The sequence below is a fragment of the Mobula hypostoma genome, chromosome 4 (assembly GCF_963921235.1).
Source record: "Mobula hypostoma chromosome 4, sMobHyp1.1, whole genome shotgun sequence".
Classification (NCBI taxonomy): domain Eukaryota; kingdom Metazoa; phylum Chordata; class Chondrichthyes; order Myliobatiformes; family Myliobatidae; genus Mobula; species Mobula hypostoma.
Genome location: NC_086100.1, coordinates 28,379,347 through 28,393,680, shown reverse-complemented (window position 1 = coordinate 28,393,680; position 14,334 = coordinate 28,379,347). Strand labels below are relative to the sequence as shown.

Below are 14,334 nucleotides of genomic sequence, written 5' to 3'. Positions count from 1 at the left end.
CCCCGGGATCAATAAAGTATGACTATGACTATGATCACTTCCTTCATAATGTCACCCAATCACGCTACGATAATACAGTATTAAAATAAACTTTAACCCCAATTAGATACAATTTAATCTAAACTTGATCGTGTGAACAGTGGGAAGACTTCCCTAGCAACGAGCCAACACAAGGTTACAACCACCAGCAACACCCACGACAACTGAAAACTACAGGGCGACGGCTCCTTCACGCGTGCGCAGTCGCGCACTATGGCGGGCCTTGTGCTGAGCATGCGCAGTGATCGGGTACGGGGACTTGACCGAACAAGCTCCGTCAGTTGCTCCGACTTCCCGGTATTTGGTGTCAACCATCTCGAAATGGTTTCTGTTGTGTGAAGAGTTGCGGCAGGCCGTGGTGATCCGGGGAGGCGGCTGACCGGACCCAAGATCAAGATAAAATCATCCTGCTGGCCGTTAAGCAGCCGTGGCCTGCTGCCGGGAACCGAGCCGCCGCCTCCAGTGACAGCAAAGGTAAACAGAGAGAGTAGGGGAAAACCGGCGGGACGCAGCTTCACTGGGGAAAGGGGCAGATAAACAACTCAATGAGAATAACTTCAGGGGTCAGTGGTTTCTCTGACTTGACCTCCGTGTGGCAGGAGTGGAAGTGCTACATCCCTGGGCTGAGGATCAAGGTCAGAGCCCACGGCCAGGACAGATCGGAGGGCCCACAACCTTCCTGCACTTCCCACAAAATCAGCCGTCAGACACCAGCGGCTCTCATTAAAGTCAGTCGTGGCTGTTTTAGCAGAAGCAAAAGGGACATCAGGGTCTTCACTTTTGATGTCGAAGGTGGGGAGAGTGGTAGTACGGTAAATTTGTTTATTATTATCACATAAACGAATATCTAACAAGGATGTCATGAACAGAGCAAACACAAAAAGAGAAATAATGTATGAGATCATGTAATTAGGAAAGAGGCGTTAGAATGCACAGTATTTATGGGAAAGATTGAAGGGAAGAAAGCAAGAGGAAGGCAAAGACAAGTGATGATGGAGACAGCAGCCAGAGAACTGGAAATGAATACTAATGAATTGATCCAGTTGACCCGAAACAGGAGTGTGTGGGCCATGGCTGCCAAAGCTCAAACTGGGCACGGCACCTGATGATGATTGTCACATGTGGCGAGCTACAGTGAAAGACATAAATACTGTTCGTACAGATCAGTTCATTTCAGCTGGGCGTTGACAATAGCAGAATGCAAATGAAGTGTTATAATTGCCGAGGAAGTGCAGTGTGGTGGACAATCGGATGCCAGGTCACAACAATGGAGATTGTGAGGTCAAGAGTCTATCTTATTGCACAAGGGAGCCGTTTAATCATCTTGTAACAGTGGGATAGAGGATGTCTCTGAGCCATAAATCCTACAACAAGTAGTGGATTTGGCCTAGTACTTCACGAGTAAAGCCCTCCCAACCTACATATCTACATGAAGCCCTGACTTAGGAGGCCAGCATCCTTCATCAGGGATCCCCACCACCCAGGTCATGCTCTCTTCTTGCTCCTGGCTTCACGTAGAAGGTACAAGAGCCTCAGGACTCACACCACCAGGTTCAAGAACAGTTACTACTTGAAGGCTCAACACTCAGGCTTTTGGACAAAAGGGGATAACTTCACTCATCTTCACCTACCCCATAGTTGAAATGTTCCTGCAACCAATGGACTCACTTTCAAGGCCGCCTCTTCTCATGTTCTCCCATGTTCTTGTTATTTAATGCTATTTATTTATATTTGCATTTGCACAATTTGTTGTCTTCTGCACTTTGGGTGTTCTTTCATTGATCCTGTTATAGTTACTATTATGTAGATTTGTTGAGTACACCCACAAGAAAATGAATCCTATGGTTGTATATGGTGATGTATATGTATTTTGATAACAAAATTTCAGGCTTTTGTACCTTCTGCCAGCTTGGGAAGGGGTGGGGGAGACAAGAATGTTAAGGTGAGTGAGGGTTTTTGATTACATTGGTTACGTTACCAGTTCGTTAAGGTTGTTATAGCCAGTGGACGTAGTGGAGCCAAGCTCCCACTACCTATTAAATGCCTCAAATGGCATGTGTCTCAAATAGACCCTGACAACCAAGTCCAGCTCTTGGGTCATGTGTTGCTTAGTTACTAAGCCCAGTGGAACCGTTTCTCCTGACAGGAGTAGGGGCAAAGGCACCTTATGGTTGGCAGCTCACCTAGGAGAAGGAAAATTCGGATCTCAAACCTCTGCTTCCTTGAGGCTATATCCACTCATGGGGGAGGCTTGGGGAGGAAACCCCAGGGAAAAAAACAGAACTGGAGACCTTAAGGCAATCCTATGTTGAGTTCAATGCTGACTGGCAACTGCTGCAATGCCTTTGGTGCCAATCTGTGTCAGTTTCTGCTGTTCCTTTCGATTCATCAGCTGCCTGGAGTGGGGGAGCCTGCTATACGGGCACAGCTTGCTCTCCATATCAAGCTGCCCTGATTAGCGTATTACATAGACGGATGGTTCACCCCGACCAACGGAGGACCTACTGAGGAGTGTAAACAAAGTCTGTTGGAGGGGAGGCTAGTTTTTTTAGATTATGAAGACACACAGTCCTCTTTTATTGTCATTTAGTAATGCATGCATTATGAAATGATACAGTATTTCCTCCGGTGTGATATCACAAAACACAGGACAGACCAAGGCTGAAAAACTGACAAAACCACATAATTATAACATATAGTTACAACAGTGCAACAATACCATAACTTGATGAAGAAGTCCATGAGCACATTAAAAGTTCAAAGTCTCTCAAATGTTCCACATCTCACGCAGACGGGAGAAGGAAGAACTCTCCCTACCACGCCAACCACGGTCCGACTCTTGAGTCATCCGAAAACTTCAAGCTCTGATCAGCTCTCCAACACCGAGTACTGAGCGCCATCTCTGTCTGAACGATTCGACCTCAATCTCGGTCGCCAACAGCAGGCAAAGCCAGGGATTTTGAGGCCTACCCTCCGAAAGATTCCCGACCACGCAGTAACGACAGCAGGGAACAAGCGTTTCAGAAATTTCTCCAGATGTTCCTCTGTGCTTTCACGTCCCTCTCCATCAACTCAGAATTGTCCACGGCCCCTATTTAACAGATATGATATCATTTTTCACCAGAGGGCTGCGCACGCACGGTGCGCTGCTCTCTCTCCATCTGCCGGTGTATTGAGTTGTCTTCAGAATCCTTTGCCACTTCTTGAATTCATAAGCAGAGCAGTTGCCCTACCAAGCCATGGTTTATCCAGATAGGATGCTTTCTATGGTCCATAAAATTTAGTGAGGGTCAGCAGATCATGCCAATTTTCTTTATCCTCGTGAAGTTGAAAGGTTTAATCATAGAAAAGTCAGGTGTATTGAGGTCAAGTTCTGTCACCACCAATAAAAAGGGAACTAGAATGTGTTGTGGTTCCAGCCACTGTTTGTGCTCAGCTAGTGAGAGGAGCACATAATGGGAACAAGGGTGAGTTCAAAAACTGTAAGCATAGTTGTCTCTGGTGCTTGTGCCAGTTCTGGTTTCCGTGATGTACTGAGAACTGGCAGCCAATTCTTTGTTTGCCAGAAAACTTTTCAATTACATCCTGACTTTCCAGCACTAAAGAATTGAAGTTGCTTTTTATTTATTTAGAGGTACTGTCTCTTCTGGCCGGCCCAACGAGCTGCATCGCCCAGCAACCCACCTGCTTAACCCTAGCCTAATCACAGGACAGTTTACAATGACCAGTTGACCTATTGACCGGTATGTCTTTGGACTGGGAGGAAACCCGAGCAGCTGGGGGAAACCCATGTGGTCACGGAGAGAACATACAGTATAAGCTTCTTACAGACGGCGCCAAAATTGTACTCTGAGCTCCAGAACATCCCGAGCTATAACAACATAACGCTAACTGCTATGCTACCTACTTAACTGTGTTAGCTGAATTTAATATATTAAGTGATTAGTGCAACATTTTTTCACATTTATGATCTTTTCCAAAATTTGCTAAATTCTGGAAAGTTATGGAAGACTGAAAAGTAGCCACTGAAGGACTTGTTTGACAAGGGACGAAGACAGAGGCAGGGAACTACCTGCCAGCTAATTTCCATGGATGCTGCCTGACCTGCTGAGTTCCTCCAGCATTTATATGTGTTACTGTGGACTTACAGCCTCTGCACAATTTCTTGTGTTTATGTAGCTAATTTAATACCTTTTATTGGCAATTTGCTTGAGTAATCAAAGAGGAAGTAATACTCATTTAGGAAGCTCTATTATAATTAAACATGGTCAACGTGATTTTACGAAACTTAAATCTTTGATACATTTGACTGAATTCTTTGAAGATACAAGGAGAGCTGGTAGAGGTGAACACAAAGATTTCCAAAAGGTGTTTGCTGATGCAATAAATGTCCTTTTGTTGATGCAATGATAAAGGTAGTTTTCAGATTGGAGAGATGTGAGGACTGTAGTACCCCAAGCTTAGTTCTTGGCCCTCAAGTGTTTACTCATTATTTACATGAATGATCTGGAGGAGGGAACAAAGTGTAAAAGGGCATGTTAGAGTAGGAACAAGGTGATTCTTTATCAGGGTGTAGATAGACTTGGTGATTGAATGAAAACCTGGCAATAGGGTTTATTGTAGGAAAGTATATTACTTTTTGTCAGACGAATCTGAATCAACTTCAGCATTTCTTCTCTAAGGCAGCAGTCTTGCTTTTGAAGTTAGGATTAATTAGCACACATGCAGAAGTAATTTAAAAATTGCAGATGCTGGAAATCTAGACAAAAAAGAGAAAATACTGGAAATACTCTGCAAATTGTGCTGCTTCTCTTCCCATAAATGCAGTCTGATATAAGTATTTCCAGTATTTTCTGTTTTTATTTGCAAAGTAAGTACTATTTTTAGAATGTATTTTTTATTTTACCTTGGATGGATTGAAAAAGTTGAGCAAGGGACATGTTCCTTCCTACAAAATGCAAGTAAAAATACAATCACGAAGAAGTTTGCAGATGCCAGGAATCCATACAATGCCAGAGGAACTCAGCGAGTCAGGCAGCATCCATGGAAAAGAGTAAACAGTTGATGTCTCGCTAAATAAAGTAAAGCTAATTCTAGAATTTTTCAGCAGCCACTTAGAGGACTATGCAACTTCTTATTGGTGAGGAGGGAAGCAAAATGCATTTTATTTTGCAGGAACTTTGTTTTGAAAATCTAATTTGGGTGAAGATGAATATGATTTGTTCTGATTAAAAGAGGAGAGAGAGAGAATCATAGAATTTTACAGCATAGGATGGAGGTATCTAATTAGTGGAAAATAAACTGCAAATACAAAAAGAAAAGAAAGAAAATACTAAGTAGTAACTATCGAGAACATGAGTTGAAGAGTCCTTAAAAGTGATTCCATAGGTTGTGAAATCAGCTCAGTGTTGGGGTGATTGAAGTTTTCTCAACTGGTTCAAGAGCCTGATGGTTGAGGGGTAATGACTATTCCTGAACCTTGCATTAGGGTAGGGGGAAGTGTCAACAGAATACTCCCAATAATATTCCAATAGTTGATGTTGACACCTCTGAGGTTCTGTAGTTGTTTATGATTGAAATGATTCTAAAGTTTCATTATATTCATGCATATTGTTTGTGCTTGACTTCCAGTTGAGATTTTGTATGGTAACTAATTTAAAAATTTTTTTTGGTCAATGTGCTTTATTCTCCTGGCAGTTATTACTTTCCAGTATCATGAACGTAGCAGCATTTCCTTCTCCCACCAGTGATATGGCTGAAATTAACCGCATCCAGTATGAGATGGAATACACGGAGGGCATCAGTCAGCGAATGAGAGTGCCTGAGAGACTTCAGGTTGCACCAGAAACTGCCGAGGATAGGTGGGCAAAAGGAGACTTTCCAACCACCACGACTGTAATGGAGGTGCCAGAGAGGATTGTTGTAGCAGGTATTGTATTCCTCATTCAATCCAAGAGTCTTTAAATGTCATATCAGTAAGGGTGGGTTGCAGAGGGGAACCAATATCCTGGCAGAGAGGTTTGCTAAAGCTGTTGGGGAGAGTTTAAGCTGGAATTGCTGGTGGAGGTGGGAAGCGAACTGAAGAGGCGGAGGAAGGGCGGTGGAATAATAACAGGGTTGTCGTGATGGGAGATATTAATTACCCCGATATTGATTGGCATCTCCCTAGACCAAGGGGTTTAGATGGGGTGGAGTTTGTTAGGTGTGTCAGGAAGGTTTCCTGACACAATATGTAAGTAAGCCTACAAGAGGAGAGGCTGTACTTGATTTGGTATTGGGAAATGAACCTGGTCAGGTGTCAGGTCTCTCAATAGGAGAGAATTTTGAAGATAGTGATCACAATTCTATCTTCTTTACCATTGCATCGGAGAGGGATAGGAGCAGACAAGTTTGGAAAACATTTAATTGGAGTAAGGGGAAATATGAAGCTTATCAGGCAGGAACTTGGGAGCAGATGTTCTCAAGGAAAATATTCAGGGGATATTTGCGTGGTATTCTGCATAGGTACGTTCCAATGAGATGGAAAGGATGGTAGGGTACAGGAACCATGGAGTACAAAGGCTGTTGAAAATCTAGTCAAGAAGAAAAGAAAAGCTTACGAAAGGTTCAAAAAACTAGGCAATGATAGAGATCTAGAAAATTATAAGGCTAGCAGGAAGGAGTTTAAGAATGAAGTTAGGAGAGCCATGAGGGGCCACGAGAAGGCCTTGGCAAGCAGGATTAAGGAAAACCCCCAAGGCATTCTACAAGTATGTGAAGAACAAGAGGATAAGACATGAGAGAATAGAACCAATCAAGTGTGACAGTGGAAAAGTGTGTATGGTAACGGAGGTACTTAATGAATACTTTGCTTCAGTATTCACTACGGAAAAGGACCTTGGTAATTGTGGGGGTGACTTACAGCGGACTGAAAAGCTTGAGCATATAGACATTAAGAAAGAGGATGTGCTGGAGCTTCAAGTTGGATAAGTCACCAGGACTGAATGAGATATACCCCAAGCTACTGTGGGAGGCAAAGGAGAAGATTGCTGAGCCTCTAGCAATGATCTTTGCATCATCAATGGGGACAGGAGAGTTTCTGGAGGATTGGAGGGTTGCAGATGTTGTTCCCTTATTCAAGAAAGGAAGTGGAGATAGCCTAGGAAATTATAGACCAGTGAGTCTTACTTCAGTGGTTGGTAAATTGATCCTGAGAGGCAGGATTTATGATTAGGAATAGTCAGAGTGGCTTTGTCAATGGCTGGTCATGTCTTACGAGCCTGATTGAATTTTTTGAGGATGTGACTAAACACATTGATGAAGGTAGAGCAGTAGATGTAGCGTATATAGATTTCAGCAAGGCATTTGATAAGGTACCCCGTGCAAGGCTTATTGAGAAAGTAAGGAGGCATGGGATCCAAGGGGACCTTGCTTTGTGGATCCAAAATTGGCTTGCTCACAGAAGACAAAGAGTGGTTGCAGAGGGGTCATGTTCTGCATGGAGGTCAGTGACCAGTGGTGCGCCTCAGGGATCTGTTCTGGAACCCCTTCTCTTTGTGATTTTTATAAATGAGCTGGATAAGGAAGTAGAGGGATGGGTTAGTAAATTTGCTGATGACACAAAGGTTGGGGGTGTTGTGGATAGTTTGGAGGGCTGTCAGAGGTTACAACGGGACATTGATAGGATATAAAACTGGGCTGAGAAGTGGCAGATGGAGTTCAACCGAGATAAGTGTGAGGTGGTTCATTTTGGTAAGTCAAATATGATGGCAGAATTTAGTATTAATGGTAAGACTCTTGGCAGTGTGGAGGATCAGAGGGATCTTGGGGTCCAAGTCCATAGGACACTCAAAGCTACTGCGCAGGTTGACTTTGTGGTTAGGAAGGCAATAGTGGGATTGAGTTTAGGAGCCGAGAGGTAATGTTACAGCTATATAGGACCCTGGTGAGACCCCACTTGGAGTACTGTGCTCAGTTCTGGTCACCTCACTACCGGAAGGATGTGGAAACTGTAGAAAGGGTGCAGAGGAGATTTACAAGGATGTTGCCTGGATTGGGCAGCATGCCTTATGAGAATAGGTTTGGCAAAATTGGTCTTTTCTCCTTGGAGCGACGGAGGATGAGGAGTGACCTGATAGAGGTGTATAAGATGATGAGAGGCATTGATCGTGTGGATAATCAGAGGCTTTTTCCTAGGGCTGAAATGGCTAACATGAGAGGGCACAGTTTTAAGGTACTTGGAAGTAGGTACAGAGAAGATGTCAGGGGTATGTTTTTTTTACACAGAGAGTGGTGTGTGCGTGGAATGGGCTGCCGGCGATGGTGGTGGAGGCGGATACAATAGGGTCTTTTAAGAAACTCTTGGATAGGTGCATGGATCTTAGAAAAATAGAGGGCTATGTGTTACTCCAGGTAATTTCTGAAGTAAGTAAATGTTCGGCACAGCATTGAAGGCAGAAGGGCCTGTAATGTGCTGTAGGTTTTCTATGTTTCTATATCACTTCTCGTGACATTCAATTTAAATTAATCCTTTAATTATAACGCTGCTTGCACATCCTCGGGAACCACTCCCAAACTGCATTCCGGCAGTCTTAATACAGTCAAAACATATTTACTGCTGTCCCTTTTTTGACATTTCGGTATCTCACACTTCTCTACACTAGAGGGGTTTGTTCAATAACCGGGATGGGATTCTTGGCCTGAGACAGCAAGACTGTCTTGCTCAGGAAACAATTTTTATTGCAGTGAGCATTGGTGACAAACAATTGTGGACCAGAGTAGGAACAAAGTAGTTAACTTTCAGTAAGGAGAGAAAGGAAGATTCTTGCATTTAATATTTAATATAGAAACCGATAGATATTGCTACTCTTGAGTTCTTCGGGCGCCTGAATTCCAAGCACAAATGCCAGGTCCTGCACAACTGCGATGTAACTGCTAATTTCCAAGATCACTGCAGGCTTGATATAACACTACTCATTTTTGTGCTTTTGAATATTACCATGTTCCCCGAGAAATGAATTGGGTAAATATTAGTTACACTGCTAATGAATGTTAAAGCTCTCCCCTGTCATCCAGGGGAGATGTTGCACTGTAGTTGTAAATTGTGACCAGGACTTGACATGAAACCATTATATTCCCAGTAAAATGGAAGAATTTGCTATTATAGTAGGTCACCTGTTCATTCTTTCTCAAAAGTGATTTGCAATCACTAAAATCCTTTGTAGGTCATCTTAATTTTCAAATAGAACAGTACAGATCAGGGACAATCTGTGCCAATCATGATGCCTAGATAAATTAATTTCATCTGCCTGCACGTGAATTTCATTCTTCCTTTCCCTGCACGTTCATGTGCCTGCCTGCGTGGCTCATAAACTCTTCTATCATGTTCTCTTCAACCATCCACCCCGGCAGTATATTCCAGGTACCTACCACTCTGTGTCAAAAAAAAAATGCCCCTCGCATCGCCTTTAAACTTTCTCCTCTTACCTTAAAGCCCTGCCCTCTAGTATTTGACATTTCTCCCCTTGAGGAACAAAAACCCTGTATACCCTATTTATTCATTTTATAATTTTATAAACTTCTACCAGGTTTCTCTCAGCTTCTGATGTTCCAGAGGAAATAATCCGAGTTTGTTTTACCATTTCTTGTAGCTAATATTCTCTAATCTAGACAGCATCCTAGAGAACCTCTTCTGCATCCCCCGCAAAGCCTCCTCATGCTTCCTGTGATGGGAGAACAGAACTGCACACAATATACCAAATGCAGCCTAACTAAAGTTATATACATGTTAAATCTTTTATTGTGAATGGTAGTTTGTTGTTTATTCATGTAAATCCTTCCTTTTGAATGGATAGGATTGGAATGTTTGTTGCAGGGCCACTTCAGCACAGATAAAATATTACCAGGTTATCCTTGGCATTCTCCACCTCGTTTGACCATGGATGATCAGAAAATACTTCCTATTTAAGTAAGGAATGATGCAATGATAGGCCAAAGGACCTTTACCTTGCTATATAACGAAATGACTCCTCATCATTATCATTATCATTCTCCCTCCCTAACCTTGGTGATACTTGCATATTTCCTGCATAATTCTTAACAATTTTTTGTTTGTAGTGTTTTTTCCTGTAATTTGATTGAAGATTGTTGTATGTTTTTGCATCTGTTCTTTCCACTCTAATTTTACACTTTCAAAGAGTGACAAACTTGTTTATTCTATTAGGTGACCATAACAGTTCCAGACCAAGGGATCTGGATCTAATGACATCAGCTCCTACAGAGCCTTTAGCATTGAAAACACCTCCACGAGTGCTCACCCTAAATGAGAAACCTTTAGACTTCTTGGACCTAGAGCGCCCTGTTGTCTCAACTCCACAGACTGAGGAAGTGAGTGATACAACTCTTGCCCATTGTAATTGTTGTATTGTTGCTAAATTAATTGATCTGAATAACAGGTTGTGTAATATTGCTGTCGCAACAGTTTTTTTGTTTAGACATACCTTCTTCTGAAGCAACTGGGGCTCATTTCCTTTCGGATAACGAAGCTATCAGAATATCCATGTGGGATTAGTGATTATTTGCTTTGTATTGTTTTTGTATTAGATGGGAGTTTAAGAGAAATCTGCTACAATGAACTAGCATTTACAATTTGACAATTTTTGCACGTTTTAACAGGAATCGAAATATTTTTAGTGAACTATTATTTGGTGCTGATAAATCTGTCTGATTCAGTTAGATTTCTGGTCAATGATGAACCCCTCTTCAACTAGGAAAGTCATTGTAGAATCTGTTCTGGACATCTACATTTTAAAATAATTGAGAGTCTCATGTTGATCATGAGACTTGAGAATACTTTTCTGCCCCTGGTGCTCTCCACAGGTGGTATGCAAGATGTTATGTTCTTTGATGTACTCCATTTTTTCAATCTCTACATTTTCCCTGAATCTACTGGCCCATCTTACTGGCTATTGCTTTTTTAAAATTTATTTTATGTGCTTCCTCTGATTGTTGCTATAATAACATGGTCAAATCCTCTGTATTAACAATTAATTTGCTTAAAACATGCCATTTATACATTGAAGTATTGGCTATACTGGCCTGAAATAAGTATATGTTGGTCTTTGATGTATTTATTCAGATAGATACTTTATTGATCCCAAAGGAAATTACAGTGTCACAGTAGCATTACAAGTGCACAGATATACAAATCTTGGAAGTGAAGAAAGAATAAAAAAAAGTTACCTCAAACAGTCTAACAAGAGGGAAGTCATCACTTCCCTGGCTATTGGTTGACTCATTATAGAGCCTAATGGCCAAGGGCAAGAATAAACTCATATAGTGCTCTTTGGAACACCGCAGTTGTCTTAGTCTGTTACTGAAGTACTCCTGTGTTCAGCCACGGTGGCATGCAGAGGGTGAGAAACATTGTCTAAAATTGCCAGGATTTTTCGTAGGGTCCTTTGTTCTACCACAGCCTCCAGTGTGTCTAGTCTGATTCCTATAACAGAGCCTGCCTTTCTCATTAGTTTATTGAACCTGTGGGCATCACCCGTATTTATGCCGTTGCCGCAGAAGCACCGCATAGAAGATTGTACTGGTGACAACAGACTGGTAGAACATATGAAGGAGAGGCCTGCATACTCCAAAGGACCCCAGTCTCCTCAGGAAGTAGAGGCGACTCTAGCTCTTCTTGTACACAGCCCCTGTGTTGGTGCTGCACTCAAGTCTGACATCCAGGTGCACCCCCAGGTACCTGTAGGTCCTCATCATCAATAGTAACAGGGAGCAATGCAGGCTTAGTCTTCCTAAAGTCCATCACTATCGCTGTTGTTTTACTGATGTTGAGCTGCAGATGATTCAGCTTGCATCATTTGACAAAGTCCACCACCAGGGCCCTGTATTCATCCTCCCGTCCTCCCATTATACACCCAACTATTGCCAGGTCTTCAGAGAATTTCTGCAGATGACATGACTCAGTGGTGTATCTAAAGTCCAAGGTAAACAGGAAGGGAGTCAATGCAGGTCCTTGTGGGGTCCCAGTGCTGCTTATACCCATGTCTGACACACACACCACTCTGAAGACGCACAAACTGTCATCTGTCAGTCAGGTAGTCCATTATTCAGGATACAATGGAAGTGCCAACCTGCACTGAATGGTGCTTTTCCCCCAGCGATGAGGGCTGTATGGTATTAGAGGCATTTGAGAAACCAAAAAACACAATCCTCACAGTGCTGCCCTGCTTATCCAAATGGGAGTAGGCTCTGTTCAGCAATAGATGATAGTATCATCAACTCCAATGTGCTCCTGGTAGGAAAACTGCAGGGGATCAGGGCTGATCTGACCATGGGTCGGAGGTTTGCCAGGACTAGCCTCGCTAGGGTCTTCATGATGAGTGAGGACAAGACCACTAGAAAGTAGTCATACAAGACTTTCGGTTGACACTTCTTGGTTAATGGGACCACACATGATTTTTTCCACATAGTTGGGACCTTTTCCAGGCTGAGACTGAGATTGAAAATGCACTGGAGAACACAGCTGCTCAGCATACTCCTTCAGGACCTTGGGGTTCACACCATCCGTCCCAATGTTTTATTGAATTCCTAAAATAATCATTGAATTTTTGGGAGAATAAATTTCTCTGGAGAAGTCTGGAAACAGAGAAACCTGATTATAGCTGGAAGGATGACTGATTTTACTCATTATCATGCTTGCTTTATTTGTCAGCTTTTAGTAGGCAAATTACTTGAGTTTTGAAATCTTCCTGTGAAAGACCAAGATTGGAGATAGACAAATACTTTTTTCTTTTAAAAAAAAAAGAGATGCTTAATCTTTTTTTCATCCTCAGGGTCGCTCCCATGCTCGTGTAAGGAGGGAACGTTCAATGAGTGAAAATGCCACCCGACCAAATGGGCAGCTTGTCCGAACAGAATCCATGTGAGTAGGTCTCCAGGTGATAATTATATTCAATCTATGTCAAACTTCCTTTCCATGGTCCTTTGTTATTTGGTATGTTCTCACCCCAGGTGATCATTTGCATTTTTGATGACACGTGGAATGGTTGATGCTTTAGGGTTGATAATCTGTATGTAAAAGTCTACAACTTGAATGTTTAGTTTACATGTTTTTAAAGGAAAAGAGCAACCTGTTTGAAACTGGAGTGGTGCTACAAATTTTGTGAACCCTGTAGAATTTTCTCTGTTTCTGCATAATTATGACCTAAAATGTGATCAGACTTTCACGGAAGTCCTAAAACTAGATCAAGAGAACCCAATTAAATAAATAACACTAAAAACATTATACTTCATTTATTTATTGAGAAAAAATATCCAATATTACATGTATTTGTTGGAAAAAAGTATGTGAATCTTTGCCTTCAGTAACTGGTATGATTTCTCCACCACCCCCGCTCCCCACCTCCCCATACAACAATAACTTCAATCAAACATTTCTGGTAACTATTCATCAGTCCTGCACATCAACTTGGAAGAATTTTAGCCATTTCTCCATTTCTCCTTACAAAACTGCTTCAACTCTGGGATGTTGGTGGTCTTCCTTGAAAGAACTGCTTGCTTCAGGTCCTTCCAAAACATTTCTGTAGGATTAAGGTCAGGACTTTGCCATGGCCATTCCAAAACACAAGTTTTCTTCTTTTTAAACCATTCTGTTACTGGTATACTGTTGTATTTTGGATCATTGTCTTATTGCATTGTCCAACTTCTATTAAGCATCAGGTGATGGACTGTTTCCCTGACATTCTTCTGTAAAATGTCTTGATGCAATTTTGAATTCATTGTTTCCACAACGATTGCAAGCTGTCCGGGCCCTGAAGCAGCAAAGCAGCCCCAAACCATGATTCTCCTTCCACCATGTTTCACAGTTGGGATGAGGTTTTGGTGTTGGTGTGTGCCTTTTTTCCTCCAAACATAGCTGTGTGTATTTCTGTCAAAAAGTTCAACTTCTGTCCTCATCTGCCCACAGAACATTGTCCTGGAAGTGTTGTGGAACAGCCAGGTTATCTTTGCAAATTTGAGACATACAGCAATGTTTTTTTTGGAGAGCAGTGTTTTTTTTTTCTGTGGTGTCCTTCAATGAACACCATTCTTGTTCAGTGTTTTTCTTCTCGTGCTCACATGAACAGAGACTTTAGAAAGTTCTAGAGATTTCTGCTGGTCTTTTGCTGCTATCCTTGGGTTCTTTTTCACCTTCTTCAGCATTGCTCATTGTGTTCTTGATGTGATCTTTGCAGATGCCCACTCCTAGGGAAAGTAGCAACAGTACTGAGTTTCCTCCATTTGTAGACAATTTCTCTTACTGTG

The 14,334-nt window shown here is 42.1% G+C and overlaps 1 protein-coding gene across 5 annotated transcripts in view; it reads left to right on the top strand.

Annotated features, from left to right (window-relative positions):
• The first annotated feature begins 272 nt into the window (after positions 1-272).
• Positions 273-14,334, top strand: part of mffa (mitochondrial fission factor a) — a 39,520-nt gene continuing 25,458 nt past the window's right edge. For 4 of the 5 annotated variants that reach the window (XM_063045493.1, XM_063045492.1, XM_063045491.1 and 1 more), the window contains exons 1-4: positions 273-513; positions 5,737-5,968; positions 10,241-10,404; positions 12,864-12,952. In XM_063045493.1, the coding sequence (XP_062901563.1) occupies positions 5,755-5,968; positions 10,241-10,404; positions 12,864-12,952 (467 nt within the window). In that variant the 5' untranslated portion in view covers positions 273-513; positions 5,737-5,754. The remainder of the gene's footprint in view (positions 514-5,736; positions 5,969-10,240; positions 10,405-12,863; positions 12,953-14,334) is intronic. The other variant, XM_063045490.1, reaches the window with a different exon arrangement.